Source organism: Armigeres subalbatus, chromosome 1 (genome assembly GCF_024139115.2).
Source record: "Armigeres subalbatus isolate Guangzhou_Male chromosome 1, GZ_Asu_2, whole genome shotgun sequence".
Taxonomy (NCBI): domain Eukaryota; kingdom Metazoa; phylum Arthropoda; class Insecta; order Diptera; family Culicidae; genus Armigeres; species Armigeres subalbatus.
The window spans coordinates 280,378,097-280,394,746 of NC_085139.1; the positions used below are offsets into that span (position 1 = coordinate 280,378,097).

General features: G+C 42.2%; 1 protein-coding gene across 7 annotated transcripts in view; it reads right to left on the reverse strand.

Annotated features, from left to right (window-relative positions):
• Nucleotides 1-2,083: 2,083 nt before the first annotated feature.
• Nucleotides 2,084-16,650, reverse strand: part of LOC134207644 (chondroitin sulfate synthase 1) — an 85,419-nt gene continuing 70,852 nt past the window's right edge. For 6 of the 7 annotated variants that reach the window (XM_062683401.1, XM_062683402.1, XM_062683399.1 and 3 more), the window contains 7 exons: nucleotides 4,901-5,089; nucleotides 4,530-4,844; nucleotides 4,358-4,470; nucleotides 3,982-4,294; nucleotides 3,753-3,910; nucleotides 3,294-3,606; nucleotides 2,085-3,231 (listed from right to left, as the gene is read on the reverse strand). In XM_062683401.1, the coding sequence (XP_062539385.1) occupies nucleotides 2,186-3,231; nucleotides 3,294-3,606; nucleotides 3,753-3,910; nucleotides 3,982-4,294; nucleotides 4,358-4,470; nucleotides 4,530-4,844; nucleotides 4,901-5,089 (2,447 nt within the window). In that variant the 3' untranslated portion in view covers nucleotides 2,085-2,185. Of the gene's footprint in view, nucleotides 3,232-3,293; nucleotides 3,607-3,752; nucleotides 3,911-3,981; nucleotides 4,295-4,357; nucleotides 4,471-4,529; nucleotides 4,845-4,900; nucleotides 5,090-16,650 lie in introns of all 7 variants that reach the window. The other variant, XM_062683404.1, reaches the window with a different exon arrangement.

A 16,650-nucleotide genomic window follows, 5' to 3' on the forward strand; every position in this document is an offset into this window, starting at 1 on the left:
AAAGTTATCGACCCATCAGCCTTCTCTCAGGTTATCCAAGCTATTCGAAAAGCTATTCATCATCGACGTTGAGTCTGCGAAAATCTCAACATCTGCTGGAGGAACAGTTTGGTTTCCGACGCGGTCGTCAACTGTACACCAACTGACCGAGTTACCAACGTCCTCAGACGGAACAAGTTTGTCTCGAAAACATCCGCCATGGCCTACTCGATGTCAGAAGGCTTTTGACAATGTATGGCATGATGGCCTGGTGTACAAACTACACACAATCTTCCCAGCTACCTGGTGAAAATCATCAACAATTACCTGTCGCAAGGACATTCCGGGTCTCAATCAGCGGAGCGAGTTCCAATGCGCACAACATCGTCGCAGGCGTCCCCAGAGTATCCTCGGCCCTGCTTTTCAATCTGTTCACCTCCGACATGCCAGAACCTCCAGAAGGCGGCATTCTGTCTCTGTTCGCAGATGAGACATCCATCGTCTACAACGGTAGAGTGATCGAGCGCAACCAATACGTAACTTCCGGCGCGATTCGAACGAACTGGAGTGTTCGCCCAAAATCTTCACACAGTTTTGCACACCATCCACCGTTGCTTCGATCAGTCTGGTAGGTTAGCTGTTCCCGTCCATATTTTTTTCGCCGTGAAATTAATGAACGGATAGTTCGTTGAGACCTGGTATTCACGTCATTTTTGAAGGATTTGTCGTACAATAAAGATCTGGTCCATTGTCGAGCGGCCGTCAACAAAGCCGGCTTGATAACTTCCCACGAACTCATTCACTTATGGTGAGAGACGTCGAAAGATGATGGGATATCACTTTGTAGGCGGCATTAAGGATGGTGATCGCCTGAAAGTTCTCACACAGCAGCTTGTCGCTTTTCTTGTAGATGGGGTATATTACCCCTTCCTTCCAATCCACCGGTAGCTGTTTAGTTACCCAGATTCTGCTCCGATACCATCCTTAACAGGCGCTTTATTTGTCTTTAGATGTTTGATGGCATCTTTAACTTCCCCTAACGTGGGGGCTAATTGGCTTCCATCGTCCGCTGAACTGACGATCATCTCCTCCGCTGCTTTGACTTGACTACTGACCTGTACTCCATTTAAATATTCCTTGTAGTGCTGCTTCACCTTTCGTTCATCACATGTTCGTCCGTCAAGATGCTTCCATCCTTATTCCTACACATCTCGGCTCGCGACACAAAGCATTTGCAGGATGCGTCACGGAAGAACGACATAACTGTTTCATCTTCACGCAGTCCAGAAGGCGGTTTTTCTCCTGAAAAAGGCGGGCAAATAAATTTAAGGAATAATTCAAGAAAGAGAATTTTGTATGGTTTTACTAAAAGCAAAAGGAAGTACCGATGGAATTTCCGAATGAATACAATAAAGGCCTTTTCAGAGGATTTCCCGAAGTAATTCCCAAAGGAACTATGGCGTAATTTTCTAAATTATTCCTGGAGTGCAAAGAGTTTCTGATGGATTTTCAGAAAAATAAATATTGAAGAAAATCCTGTAGAAATTTCGCAAAGAGTTCTTGAACAAATTTTCAAAGGAAAACCTCAAAGACTTTTGGAAAGTTTTTGCAAAGGAATTTCAGAAGAAATTATTACCGTAATTTACGTAGGAATCTCCAATTAAATTAAAATTGTAGGGAAAATGTTTAATTTGGTGGGTCACGTTCCCCATCGTACCACAGCTTAGCTCCGCTTGTGATCTCAATTTCTAGGCGCTACGTATTCAGTCTGTGCGAGGTCAAAGAAGGTGACCTTATCTATTTTAAAAATTACATATTAGGACTACAGGAATGAACATCATTCATACAGGTAGTTCTGACATTATGAAGCCTGTAGGCTGAATATAATAATCATGAGTCATAGAAAGGAGCAATGTTCCATTCGCAGATGTCAAGAACTGTATACAAATCTTTTGCTCTATCCTACAATAAAGAGAGAAAAAGACGCGTAATTGTGAAATATTGCATCTAACGCGTATTTTTTTCATTCTAATTGCATTCATTAATGCGACTACCTCCGAACTGAATAAGATGGACCATTTCTCAATCGACCATAATACTTTTTTATTACCTTTAAAATTTATTAATTTCTACTATCTTACACATAGATAATCCCAAATCTATCTAAGTCCTATCCTAAAAATCCCCTACCCCCCATCATGAGTCACTATCGACTCCCCCGGGCCCTTCGCCCGAACAGCAGCAGCTCCCGGTCGTGGACGAAGCGCCCCTCCAGCGTCCGGAAGCTCCCGAGAGTATTGGCTTTCGTTCCGAGGCACATCTTGTACTGTGCCTCTTCGAGGTTTCTATCACAATTGATCGGATGGAAGATGTGCACCAGCGACGGATCCGGCGCACGGAATACGGACAGCTCCTGCTGCTGTTGCTTGTGGGGATCCTTGAACGGATCCACCCGACCGTCGGCCACGTCCAGCAGCCGCTGGCTTCCCTTCAGATTGGCAGCGATGATGCTTTCGAGAAATTTCACGTCCTCGAGACCCCACCCGGTAATGTCGGTGTTGAACCCGCCGAGCTCTGGCCGGAGGATGTCCGACTTGTAGATACCGGCGAGGCCGTACCCAAACTGCCGGAAGTACCCGTTGGTGTTGGTTACCGTATAGGGAGAAGAAAAGTTCTGCTCGTTGATGGAGCGGTGGAGATGCTCGGTTGTTATCGGTTTCTGTCCGGATTCCAAATACATCTGACCGAGGGATTCCGGGTGCGGGTCGTACTCGCTGAAAACGATGGGAAGGTAAACCTGGCGGTTGCGGATGACGTTGGCTCGTATCCGATCGAGCGTCCGCTGAGTGAAGATCATATCGACGTCGATGAAGAACAGGATGTCGTCCTGCTTGCAGAATGGACTCTTGATGGCACGATCGAGGGCTACTCCGCGGGAGAAGTTCCCGTGGAGGTGTAGATAGTTGATGCGATTCTGCGGATACCGCGTCCGGAGCTGGTCGAGGAGGTTGGTCAGCAGAGGCGAGTCGGACGGGTCGACATACAGAGACACGAGCAGGTCCGTCCGGAGATCCTGCTTGAGGGCGACCTGTTCGAAGTTGCGTAGGAACCGCATGAAGGTTTCCGGTCGTCCAGCGAGCGGAATGATGAAAACGATGCGACTCTTCGGCATCTCGATCATGGGCGGGTTGCTGATGGCGAATGTGTCCGAGAGGCGCTCCCAGCCACTGTTGAGGAACGATCGCATGCGATCTACGGGAGTAGGAAATCAGTGTAAGATCATTTAGAATGGATGATGGCTTGATTGAACTTACCCAGTCCAGTACTATTGTCAAACGGCCGTGTACTACCAACGGGTATTCGCCGGTCCAAGGTTACTGCCTGAGCTGGAACAACTTCGCCAATTATTTCTCTAACCCGTATGTCCGTGAACGATCGTTGGATATAGAGATGTCTTCGCACCGGGACGGTCATCTTCTTTCCGCGGTACTTTTTGTACACCAACAGTAAATCCAAGATCAGATCCTGCCCATAGAGGCTGTTGACGCGCATGTAACCGTAGAGCAGCTCTCGAAACTCGATGACGCGACCCCGTTGACGGGAAAAATTGTTGATGTGCTCCATGATCTGTGAAGGCACGCGTTCATAAAATGAGTAAATCATAATTGATTATTCCAGTGGCCACTTGAGCTTAAGCCGATTTATAAACGGTTCATTGAGTGGTGTTTAATAAGCAATCAAATGCCTTGTTGTACAAACGACTGTTTGCTTACCTCTCGAACGACGTCGTTCAAGCCCTCCTTGAGTGACGATTCAATCTTTCGCTTGGGATTCGGATGCATCCCCGAGTAGAGGCTCTTGGCGATGAAGTCCCACTCAATGATCTCGTCCAAATGTGACGGCCGATGCCGGTTGAGATCTGGCGTCGAACCTTGAAGTAGAATAGTCAATGTTGCAATGCAAACGTGGCTACAGTGTTGGGGGGAAGCGATCGTAACGAACCTAAGATGTTGTGATCCCCCAGGTAGTCGGCGCTGGTTTCATCCGACGGGAAAATCGGAACTCCGGGTGCGAGGTTTTTGTTGATCCGAGGGATCTGCAACAGGGCGGTCATCTGGGCGATGTCCCTGTGGAGCATCAGGGACTGTTGTCGCAGTTCCTGGGCCTTGAGGCCCAAGGTGTAGGCATGCAGACGGTACATGAAGGCAGGTTTTTTGACCGGGTGCAGCGTGATGGCACTGTGAACTTCCTTGTTCTTGAGGTTGCCAGAAAAAGCACGACTCCCACTGCTGTTGTGGTGCAAGATGGATTGCATCTAGGGAAAGACAGCAATTGAACCATTTTCGTTTATTGAATGGATAGATCAACCGAAACATACCTCGTAGTTCCAAGTACAAGGAATACCGGCGAACTTTTGAACACATCGACCGACTTCCACGTCTTCGTGAGTGCTGTAGAGGTTCTTGAGGCAGGTTGGAATGTGCGGAGCCACTGGAATACATCATCAATGAATAATTGGTTCTAGCATGAACTTCAGTTCAGTTACTCACCTCGTCGCAAAGTTTCACGACTCATGATCACTCCGGGACCACCCATGCAAAAGTTCTCGTCGAACTCCAGCGATAGCAGTCCAAACTCTTCGCTGTTACCGCGTCCAGCCTGCCCGATGAATTGAGGCTTCGAGCTATCCACCGATCGTAGGAACTTCTCCAATTTGTCCGTCCGAATGAACACATCATCGTCGGCCCTGGCAAACCACTCGAACTTGTCAATGTAGTGCTCGTACATGTAGTGCAGCATCATGAAGCTCTTCTTCTGCGGAGGATATCGATCGTCCACGCCCTTCAGTGCCACCAACGGAAGATCTGTAATAAATAAATTTATGAACTGACGCCCTACAAACAAATCCTTCGTAGCATACTTTCCGCCACAGATTCCTCCGAACTGAAGAAAGCGATCCGCCCGGGAATCGACTTGCCCCACGTGTCATACACGGCCTCGGCCCGGCTCTGGAGGAAGTCCTTGGCAGTCATGACGCCCACAAACACCAGATTGCGCTGCGAGTTGCTTGGCGTCTCCGATGGATGCAGGCCGATGATTTCGAGGGCAGCTGCAAATAGAGGGGAGATGCAGAAATTCCACAATTAGAAAGAAAATAAAACACGTTACTCGATCGCCGTGTGTTTGTCTGCGCCAAATTCGCACGAAAACGGCGCGTGCCGGTTTATTTGGCTTTTACTTTCCGATGAAATCGTTCGTGATGGAGAGGCCGTGTGCGGGGGCCAAGCGTGCGCTCGAGTAATTGAAACGTGAACTTGGCTCGCCGAAACAGCACTTAACAGGGGATGATGGTGTTGGGTGTTGATTGCGATGGCGAAGAAGCAAATCAAACACAATAATTATGTTATGGTTCGGTTTCCAATGATGCACATACCACGGTGAGGTGGTCCCGTGACTTTAGCGTTCAGATGTACACCGCACAGATGGATTGGTAAACATCCTCGCCATCGCCAGTTGGATCGTCAACACAGCTCGCGATAGCGGTGGAAAAGTTTTTGCTTGGAATTCCGATGGGTTCAAAGAAATCGATTTCTCCGAGTATGTAAATGATATCAACAGAACAAATTACTGGCAGCTTTAGTCATCTGAGCGAACATTAGGTGAGAAAGACAACATCTATTTTAAGATCAAGAATAAAATTTACAATCTTTTATAGAGGAAAAAAAATCCTCTTACTTTTGACTCTCTCAATTATGCCTCGTTGTACTGAAAGCCTCCGAAGCATTATCCCAAAAACTAGATGATTTTTTTTCTATCTCAATCAATATTACCATTTTCCAAACTGTTTCCAATTCAGAAGATACAAGATGGGGATTCAGCTTTTCGATCAAGTCGAATGCAGCGGTTGTCCAAGTTTCGTCACCCTTCTTTTGGCATCGCAATGTTGCCGCAGTGGCTTAGTTTCCTATTAATGCACCATAAATGCCGCATAAACGATGCACTGTCTATGTAGGACTAATGCCCAGAGAGACCCCCTGCCGCATGTAAGGGCCAATACAAATAGCATACACCAGTCGGCATAGATAAGTTAATCGCCTTTAAAATGGATCAAGTTTGATGCTAGACATATGGGAGATTGCTTTTTTCAATTTTCTCCAGCACAGTAGCTCAGTCACAGATAACAGATGATCAAGTTAGTTGTGTACAAGTATTTTAGTTAAAACATTTCGATACTTCTTAGAATGAAGTCGGGCGTTTTCTGTGGTCCAATCACATGCCGGCGCAGAACATCTCAAGTGTCTGGCCGGAGCCCTTGTTGGCGTGTCGGCGGCTTACGGATTTAAAAATAACGACGAACCATCAAGCCATTCAGCGAACGTCGCCGAGGGGGTTCGAGCTGCCTACCCTCGCAGTCAGTAGTGCCTGAATGGAACTAATTCTATTCTACCACGACAACAAAGTGTCCCAGCCATGCCTCTCCGAAGGCGTGTGGTGCACAACGGATCGAGCGGATCTACTGAATGCATATGCGCACGATTATCCAATCAACGGATATCTACAGATCAGAATGACACCGGACAATAGACGTCTTGGACAGTTCGTCATCACCGTCGGAGCAATTTTGTGATAATTTTATCGGCTAAGTATACATTGATATAGGGTAACTGTACCAGTTTTGGCCATGTTCCTAATTTGGCCAGTTTCTCGCATAACTCCGAAAATAAAGCAATTTCTGTGGGATTTATTAGCTGTAACAGGAGATATATCCCTTATGCTTCTTCGCTGTGGGAACTGATCGATAGTTTATGGAGAATATGCATTTTTCAGGGTTCGCCAAATTAGGCACTAAGGTGGCCAAAACCGGTACACTTCCCCTACACTCACCGACTACGTGTTTCAATTCCAAACCAACATTTTAAAAAGGCGTAACAATCCAATTCAATTTCTATGTATGGATGTAGACGACGAACTGAAATGTTTAAATTTCGGCTGAGGCGCCTGTTCCAAATGTTGGTCTTGGTCTAAAACTGATCCAATTTTAATACATTTCAATTGCCTCTGGCAGTTAGGATATTTCCTCTGGTTGAATTGAACCATGTAGGAACTACAATGTTTTCAACTTAAACTAAACTTAACCTAATTTATACTAAGGGTACAAGGAGCTAATCGTTGCAATTGCAGATTTTTGTCTAAAATTGGAAATTATTTTGTTGGACATTTGTTGCAATGTTTCAATATTACAAATTCTATGAAGTTTATTGGTACTATACCACGGATGCAACTTCAGAATCATTTTCAAAATTTTATTCTGAATCCTCTGGAGTTCCTTCTTTCTTATATTGCAGCAACTAGTCCATATTGGTACAGCATACAACATGGCTGGTCTAAATATTTGTTTGTAAATCAAAAGTTTGTTCTTAAGACGAAGTTTTGATTTTCTGTTTATAAGTGGATATATTTGTTAAATTTGGCTTGAATGTCTTCAATGTGGCTTTTAAAGTTGATTTTTGATCTAGCAGAAGTCCTAAATATTTAGCTTCGCTAGATCAATTGATTGGAACCCCATTCTAAGTGACATTATGTCTGCTAGAAGGTTTCAAATAAGAAACTCTCGGCTTGTGTGAGAAAATAATAAACTTAGTTTTGGAAACATTCGAGGAAATTTTCCATTTTGCAAGTAAGTGGAAAAATATCCAAAAATTTTGCTATCTACTACAAATGACACGAAGACTTCGCCCTATGGCTGAAAGGACCTTGTCATCTGCAAATAAAGATTTTTGACACCCTGGTGGTAAATCAGGTAAGTCAGAAGTAAAAAGTTATACAATAAGGGCCCCAGTATGCTGCCTTGGGGAACACAAGCTCTTACAGGTAATCAATCAGATTTCGAACTCTGATAGTTTACCTGCAGTGAGCGATCTGATAAATAATTTTGGATCATTTTAATAATGTACAGAGGAAAATTAGTGGGAAATTTCATTATCTGCTGTTAGTGTTCGAAAAGGCTCATGATTGAAAACAAGGAATCGTCACTGTCGTTTAAACGGAAAAGTTCGTAAACTTAAACTGTTTTACATGGTGAACATTTTTACCAGAGGTCAATTCCTCTTTGTGGATAAATAGTTTTAGTCCTGAAAAGGACTATTTGCAATCAATATTCTTGAACTTCCTCTCACTTTTTCACCGGCGTAATAGAGAACGATACACGTATGCCTCCACTGCGGGTGGAAACCAAACGCCGCTTCCAATTCGGTATATTTTTGCTTTCTTTTTGACATTTTTGAGGATGGTTATTATTATTATTTGTCTTTATTTCAGACGTTTAAACTCTTAGAGTCGTTCACGTCACGTCATGAGCTTGAACTGTTACATTTAGATATATCTTATCTTATATATACTAATATAAATTCATATTTTTTAAACAAACCAGATTCTTTTAAAAACAGAAGTAGATTTTCTTCTGACGATGAATCATTCTCAAGATTTTTTCCTATTGGTAATTCTAGCTGGTGTTTCCGACGTAGATCGTAATAAATTGGACAGTTCAAGCTCTATCTGGAATAAGGGCGAATGTCGCAAGAGAATTCTCTTCGCCGACTTCCCTCTTTTAAATTAAAGTGACAAGCAGATGATTTCGTTGCGGTTTTTCCCTCAGAACGAAAGAAAACAATGAAAACTTGCATTCTGAGGTGATAAACCGCGATGAAATCCACTGCTTGTCACTTTTATTTAAAAGAGGGAAGTCGACGAAGAGAATCCTCTTGCGACATTCGCCCTTTTACCAGATAGAGCTTGAGTTAACAATAGTATGTTCTACAGTAGGCGCTCCACGACCGCATTCACAATTCTCATCTCTACTCCCATTACACACATGTGGATGAGAGAATCTGCAATGTCCCACACGTAATCTCGAGAGCACTATCTGTTGTTTCCGATTCGGTTGATCCGACCACTTCTCCGTCGTGTATTTTATTTTCTGAGGAACGCATTTCGCTCTACATTCCATCTTGTAGCAAACGTGGCATTTATTGATGATTTAATGTATTGCCTGATGTCATCCCTGGTGTTTTGATACGCAAGCGTCTTGCAGTGCAGCCCCGACTAGCTAACATGTCCGCTTTCACGTTTCCAGATATACCGCTATGCCCTGGTACCCAACAAAATACAATGTTGCCTTTATTGAATTCCTCAAGTGATTGTACACAAGGATGCGTTGATCGTTTGTTTTGTAATGCCATCAGCACACTCGCTGAATCCGTGAAAATGACTGAATTCCCACCAATCTCTGATGCCATTTTAGCAGCTAGATTGAGCGCAACTGCTTCTGCGGAAAAAACAGACATTTGATCTGGAAGGCGGAAACTTTTTTCATTAGTCGAGCTGTATATACCAATTCCAACTCTGCTATCTCTGCGAGAACCGTCGGTGTATATTTGACGGTATATCTGATACTTCTCGTATACCACATTTTGAAAACAGCTTTTGCCTTGGCTGGTGCATCACGTGCTCGGATTGTTTTTTGATTGTCCAATCAATCGGCGGAGAAGGTACATCCCATCTTCTGTCTCCGACTCTACAAAGCTGGGACACAGGTGGAAATGTAGCATCCGTTATACGGTGGAACAAATTTTGGGCATTTGTTAAAAGTTCTTTGTATTGAACAAAGCCAGCCTTCTCCGCAAGACGAACTGCTCTTGTTGCGATAGCTATCACTACCGTGAGGTCGAAGGGAAGATGTCCGGCTTCAACACAGGTGGACATTGTAGGGGAGCTTGGTAGTAGACCGGATGTCGTTCGAATCGAGGAGTTGTATACCGGGCTAAGGATTTGGATCATGTTTTCAAAGCTAGCGCAAGTGATCTCAATTCCATACAATAATTTGCTGCAGATAAGCGCATTAGCTACACGTTGTAGAACTTGTCGATTACTGCATGTGTGCCTACTGCTAATTGTTTTCACTAGTTGCATACGACTCTTCACTTCTTGTTTCACTCTTTGGAAGTGTTGAACGAAATTTAAATTTCGGTCAAGAGATACTCCAATAATTTTAGGTGCTTTCCGAAACGGAATAGCGATGTCATTCACTCTCACAGGTCTCAGCATCGGATTGTGTCGAATAGTGCAGCAATGGGTTATTTCACATTTTTCTGTGGATATTTGGAAGCCAACTTTGGATGCCCACTCAAAAACCCTCTTCATGGCGCTTTGGATTTTTATTCGCACCCTAGTAGCATTAGGTCCGATGACGACGATGACAATGTCATCGGCATACACAAATATATGAACGTCTTTTGGTAGGTTTTGGAACACGGTGTTCATTGTAATAAGAAAAAGAGAAACGGCAAGCACGGATCCTTGCGGTACGCCATTCTCTTCAATGAATGAAGAAGATAGTGATCCTCCAATGGCTACACTATAGGATTTCAGGCGGTCATTAATCGAAAATGTCATGTCTTCCGAATTATTTTAAAATATTTTCTCTCCATTGTCAATACTCTAATTAAGAGAAATTCTGAATTTGAAGTCTCTAGGTGCACTAGTTCCAAAGATATAAGGTGTCAAAGTCAGAAATGGGTAAAAAGTTAACAAATTTCCTGAAAAATATTTTACTTTCAACTATTTATTGAAATATTTTCTTAATGTTTTTCTTTAATGTTAATACATCATTACAAAGGTAATTGTATAAGCTTTAAAATGGTATGCAAAAACTAATGGTTACATTGTGAAAAAAATGAAAAATGCGGAAACAATATTTTTTTCCAAAAACGACGCTATTTTCAACTTTGATAGTGAAGAACTTTTTTCCTCAGAAATCCCCGGGTTCTTTTATGATGCACATCAAGGACGAAGCTTCGACTAAAATTTCCCGAAATAATTTCTTGCCAGTATTTGCAATTAACAGAGTTAAATCACTTTGATTTTTTTCATTTATTTTTTTACTGTGTTTTGCCTCTCTCGTACTCCAAGGTTAATGCTCATTCCAAAAACGAATGTTTGATAGAAGGCCCGGAGATCCGTAGTGGTATATATCAACTAACTCAGCTCGAAGAATTGAGGTGATGTCTGTATGTGTGTGCATGCGCGTCTGTATGTATGTGCGCAAATCGCCATTTAGACGCTTATTTGTGTACGATTTTCTCGCAACAAGTTTCATTCGACGGGAAATCTAGTCCCATCGTTTCCTATTGAAAATGGGCCAGACTGAACTATGGGCTCAAAGGGTATGGTCAAAATACATGTATTGGTAATAACTTCGACTTTATTTATAACAATTTTTTAACTTTTCAAAGGAGTGAATGAATAAAACCCCAATACAATGCAGCACAACGGTAACGGTAACGGAATTTATATATTTCCTGTCAAATTTTACTGGTTCCGTCGCCATTCCGCTGAATTGCGTTTGGGGCTTGAGTGGTTTGAGTCATTTCCCTAAACCTATTTTTCTGAGCTATTCATTAGCTACTGATGGAGAACTAAATATGAGGTTTCATAGTATGTAAATATTTATAAATCTCATGGAATCAATAATTCCGACATGTTTATTGCAAAAGTAAAGACGAACAATATCTTAGTTAGTACGGAGAGTATGAAATTCTTGCTAGTGTTCATGAATGTCTGGCTAAAGGTAGGGAAATATTTATTCACTCATCTACACTTTGAGGTTCACTGGCTGAACAACCAGCGGAAAGTCAATATAAAAAAAGAAGAAATTTAGAACTCATAATGCAAGAAAATGATCAAGAGAGGCAAATGTTGACATTTTTCTTCGTGCCTTACATGAATCAGATCTATTTTAAGCTCGATTTGGATAACGAGGAGACATTGGAAAAAAATTCACTTAGTTATTCTTATGCCATGCGTAATTTTGTAATATTTGAAGATTTTTAAAAGTTCTTTATCCTCTGATACTTTAGATGAATTCATGTCATCTTCCATCGTTGATGGAATTGAAGAAAATATCATTAAAGATTTAAACCTTCACACAGAAAAAGAATGATGCTATATATAACTTGTAGAAATCATGAAAACAAATCAAAAATAATTTAAATAGTGTTGTTATTCAAATTGAAAGAAATTTGCTTTTCGGAACAATGGAGCATTGTGGAATGAATGAATGTTCACATTTTTGAGAATATATTATTCTCATTTATTTTTGAATAACTTGTACAAATGTCATGGGATTGCGATTTCTAATTTGCTAATACCCTTTTTCAAAAGTTATTTCCAATTCTGATTCTTTAAGAAAATTGTTTAACTATTTTTTAGTGGAATGTTTTCACTGTCATAAGACGAGTTTAGTAAAATTCCATTTTATTCCACCAACTCGTATTAGTTCTACATATACGTATTTCGACCTGTTAGGACGTCTTCAGTGTCTCGTACTTTACTCGTTCTTGACTTCTGATTCTTTGATTAACATTTAATGCTTTAGGATCCTTCAGAACCTAGTACTTTGTCAAACAGATTGTTCTAAATACAAATTGTGAGGCATGAGAGTAAGAACAAAAAAATATCACCGAATGTCATGAAATTAATGTCTTTTAACATTAATTCGGTTCTCTCGCCGCCAACTTCAGATTTAGAGCAATGAAAAGTTATTAGATTTATTGGTAGGGGAGGCGTTTTGTTACTTTCTTCCCACAAAAATGATTACCTTCCGCAAAAATATACAAAAATATATAGACGACAGTCCACAAATGAGGATGGAGAAGGGGGAGGGTTCATGATGTCCATAAATTGCTGTACTTAGTTTTTGTACAACCCCTTCCTTCTCCTCAAGAAAACATATAAAATTAAACTTCCTAAATTGGATTGCTTTGTCACGTTAATCGAATTTATGAAAAAATATTACGTAATTCATAGACGATCCCTAAAGGGGGGTGTTAGAAATTATATATTCATGCTATTTCGACCATACACAGCTAAAGCAAAGTGGAAAATCACTTGAAAAGTCCAATTTTATTTTGACCGCTCGCTTGTATGGGGATCCCCCATAGTGGGCTACCTGAAAACTTCGATTTTCCAAAAATCCTTCGATGAAATTAAGGATGTTCCCTGAGTATCCCCATATTTTGAGTTGGTCCACAATTCCCTCACGCCATACACGATTATACGCTTTAGATATGTCCAAACAAGCGACGTCTGCATGAAGATTGTTGGCTTTTGCGTAAGAAAGCACATCCCCCAAAGATGCTAGATAGGCGCCGGCACCCTTTCCTCTGCGGAAGGCAAATTGACGATGGTCGAGAAGTCTAGATTTTTCGAGAGACTCCATAAGTCTCCTGTTGACCATTCTTTCCATTAATTTTGCCATACAACTTGTTAAGCTAATTGGTCGAAAATCTCGTAGTTGGCAGCTTCTTGGTCCAGATTTGGGTATTGGTACTACTATGCTTGAACGCCATTCATCTGGAAATGTACCATTCTTCCACATTATGTTGTAACTATCCAATAGTTTGCGTTTAACAGTATATGGCAAATTTTTATCATGGGATAGCCAATTTCATCGGGTCCGCAAGATTTACTTTTGCACGTGTCTAGAGCAAAAGAAGTTCATCAAAGAAGAAAGGATGGTTGCAAGCTTCCAGAAGATCTTGTTTGACTGCACCTGAACAGTATGGAAAGGGCTTACTGCGTTCTCGATCCTTCAAAAATTTCTCCGAGTAAGTATCGGTAGCGGACAATTTGGCAAAATATTTTGCCAGTTCTTCGCTAATTTCTCGTGGATCATCTGATGAAGTGTCATCGATCAATAAAGAGAACCCTCGTATTCTTCTTTTTCCACTCAGAGAGTTGATTCGACGCCAGATTTCTGTGACGGAGCTAGATGCATTTATTCCATCGAGGAAGTTTTCCCATGCTTTTCTTTTAGATTCAGCTATGATTCTTCGACAGTTGCGACGTGCATCGCGGAATCTTTCTATGTACATTTCTTTGTCGGGGTGATCAGGCTTAATTCTTTTCATTTTACGCAGCGCTTTCCTCCGCTGCTTAACAGCTTCTTCTACTTCCGTGTTCCACCAGTAGGTAGCTTTGGTTCCTACTTTAGATGATGATAATGGTATACTCGAATTTCCGGCTTTTCTTATCAGTTCTCCGATTTCCTGCACCGAATATTGCGTGTCACGATCAAACAGCTCTATAATATTTCTTTCATAGCTTTCCCAGTCAGCCGAATCAAATAGCCATCTCCTACGACGGGTGGTTTCTGGAACAGCGTCGCTCCCAAGGATAAAGATCGGATAATGATCGCTGCCACATGTATCATTGGCTCTGCGCCAATTGATATTTCTCGCTATTCTGCTGGAGCATATCGACAAATCTATGGCAGATTCAGCTGCGCCACGTGAAAAAGTATTACAGCCGTCGTTAAGTATAATGAGGTCCATGTTTTCTGCTACCTGTGCGACGATACTTCCCCTTTTGTCGTTTTGTGGTGATCCCCATGCTATATGATGTGCATTGAAATCGCCTAGTAAGAGATATGGAGATGCAAGCTCGTTCAACAAATCCTGGATCTTCTTTTCAAAACTGTCGCAGCTCCTTGGAGGGATGTAGATTGAAACTATCGTTAGATTGTTATTTGCATATAATTGAATTGCCAACGCCAGCAAATCGGTCTTCAGGGGAACAACGCGATGGGGTGTTGTAGCGGCTACTGCCAGGGCGATGGAATGATGTGAAACTATTCCGCTTTTAAGGTACCACTTATAGGCACCACCCAACCAAGAGTCGATGCGGCGCGTTTGCTTAACATGGGTTTCCTGAAGCGCGAGAACGGTAGGCTGCATTTGTTTCGTTAGGATGACCAAATCGTTGAGATTTTTAGGAAGACTACTTATGTTCCACTGGAGAGCGATGATTTTCTTAAAACCGCTCATGGTATAAGATGCTGAAGATGAACTGGAGTTCAAAGAAGTTGATCGTTGCTTCTCCGGTAGGTGACCTTGACGATTAATTGCGGGAGTATTCTGAATTTTTTTTTCCTGGAGATGGTGACTGTTGTCGAGTACATTATCAGTTTGACTTGCCTGATTTGTTAGGCAACCCATGTCAACTGCCGCCCGAGGCTCATCAGAAACATCTGGAACATCCCGGGTCAGGGTTGACATGGGAGGCCTTGCTCTACTAGAGCCATCGGAAGTCGATCGTTGCTTCTTCGGTGGGTGTTTTTGTTGATTTACTACGAAGGTATTCTGAAAAATATTGTCCTGAGGATGGTGTCTGTTCTTAATTATTTTATTGTTTTTACTTGCCTGAGGTGTTAGGCAACCCATGTCAACTGCCGCCCGAGGCTCATCAGAAATATCTGGAACATCTCGAGTCAGGGTTGACATGGGAGGCCTTGCTCTATTAGAGCCATGTTTTAGATAGACGATGTTGTAGTTTTGTGTTGATTTGCTGGTGGTTGGTAGTTGTTGTATACAGTACATTTCATCATATTCCTCAGCAGTCGTCGTCGTTTATTATAGGCTCTACCTCTAATACCACTTGTTTGGCTGGTGTGGCCTTGGGGGAGGACAGTGGTGAAATATTTATCCTTTTGTAAGTTGCTCGCTGGCTCTGATCAGTGCGTTTTCGGTTTCCTTTCGGTGGTGTAGTCATACCATCATGAATCAAAACAGATTGAGTAAGGGCAGGATTTGTGCAAGGCGCTTGGTTGTTCTGCGAATGATCCGTTTCAGCTTGTTGACTAGTGTCCTCAGTGATGCTACATGGAGACAGATGGTTGTCGTCTGTTCGAAGGGAAATTTGGTTCACCATCAACTTGGTTTTGATGAATTCTTTCAATTTTTCCATTTGTTGGGTCAAAGCCTGAATTTGAGCATCCTTCGTAGAAATTACCTTTTTCATTTCATTCACGATTTGATTATCATTCATTCGGCCGTGTGCTGTGATTTTGGCATAACTACTCGAACTCGAACCTTCGTTTACTCTTTTCCTGGCTTCCGGATAAGAGATATTATGATCAATCTTAGTCTTAATTATTTCAACTTCTTTCTGATAGATGGGACACTTTCTAAAGCTAGGTTGATGATCTCCTTTGCAGTGCATGCAGTATGCATCTTTCTTGCAATCTTCCTGGGGATCAGTATCAGAACATGTCTTACATCTCGCTGGACCAGGGCATCGTATTTTCGTATGACCATACTGAAAACAGCAGTAACAAAGCATTGGGCTTGGATAATATGGGCGGGTCCTGACATTCAATGGACCGACTTTGATGGCCCCTGGAAACGTAGTACTACATAGTGTGAGAATAAGAGTAGGCGTTTTGATCTTCTCGTTGTTTACATTACGGTAGATTCTTCTGACTTCAGTAACCTTCTGTGCCGATAATTCCGTCAATATATCTTCTTCAGCCATTTTCAACAGTTCCGGGCATATTACGACGCACTTACATTTATTCAGAATAGGGTGAAGCGTAACTGAAACACTCGTACCATCGGTTAAGGTTTTCATCGCTAGCAGATTTTTTACTTGAGTAGGATTTCTTACTCTGAGAATGTACTTTTCGCCATCGTTTACTGATCTGGTATTTTCGATTTCACCGGCCACTTTTTCTATTGATAATCCTACGACAAACGGATTGGGCAGATCCCTCTTGCCCTCCTTTTGCAGTAGCAGAACCGTCAGCGCTCCGAAACGATCATGTGGGTCCAGGAACTC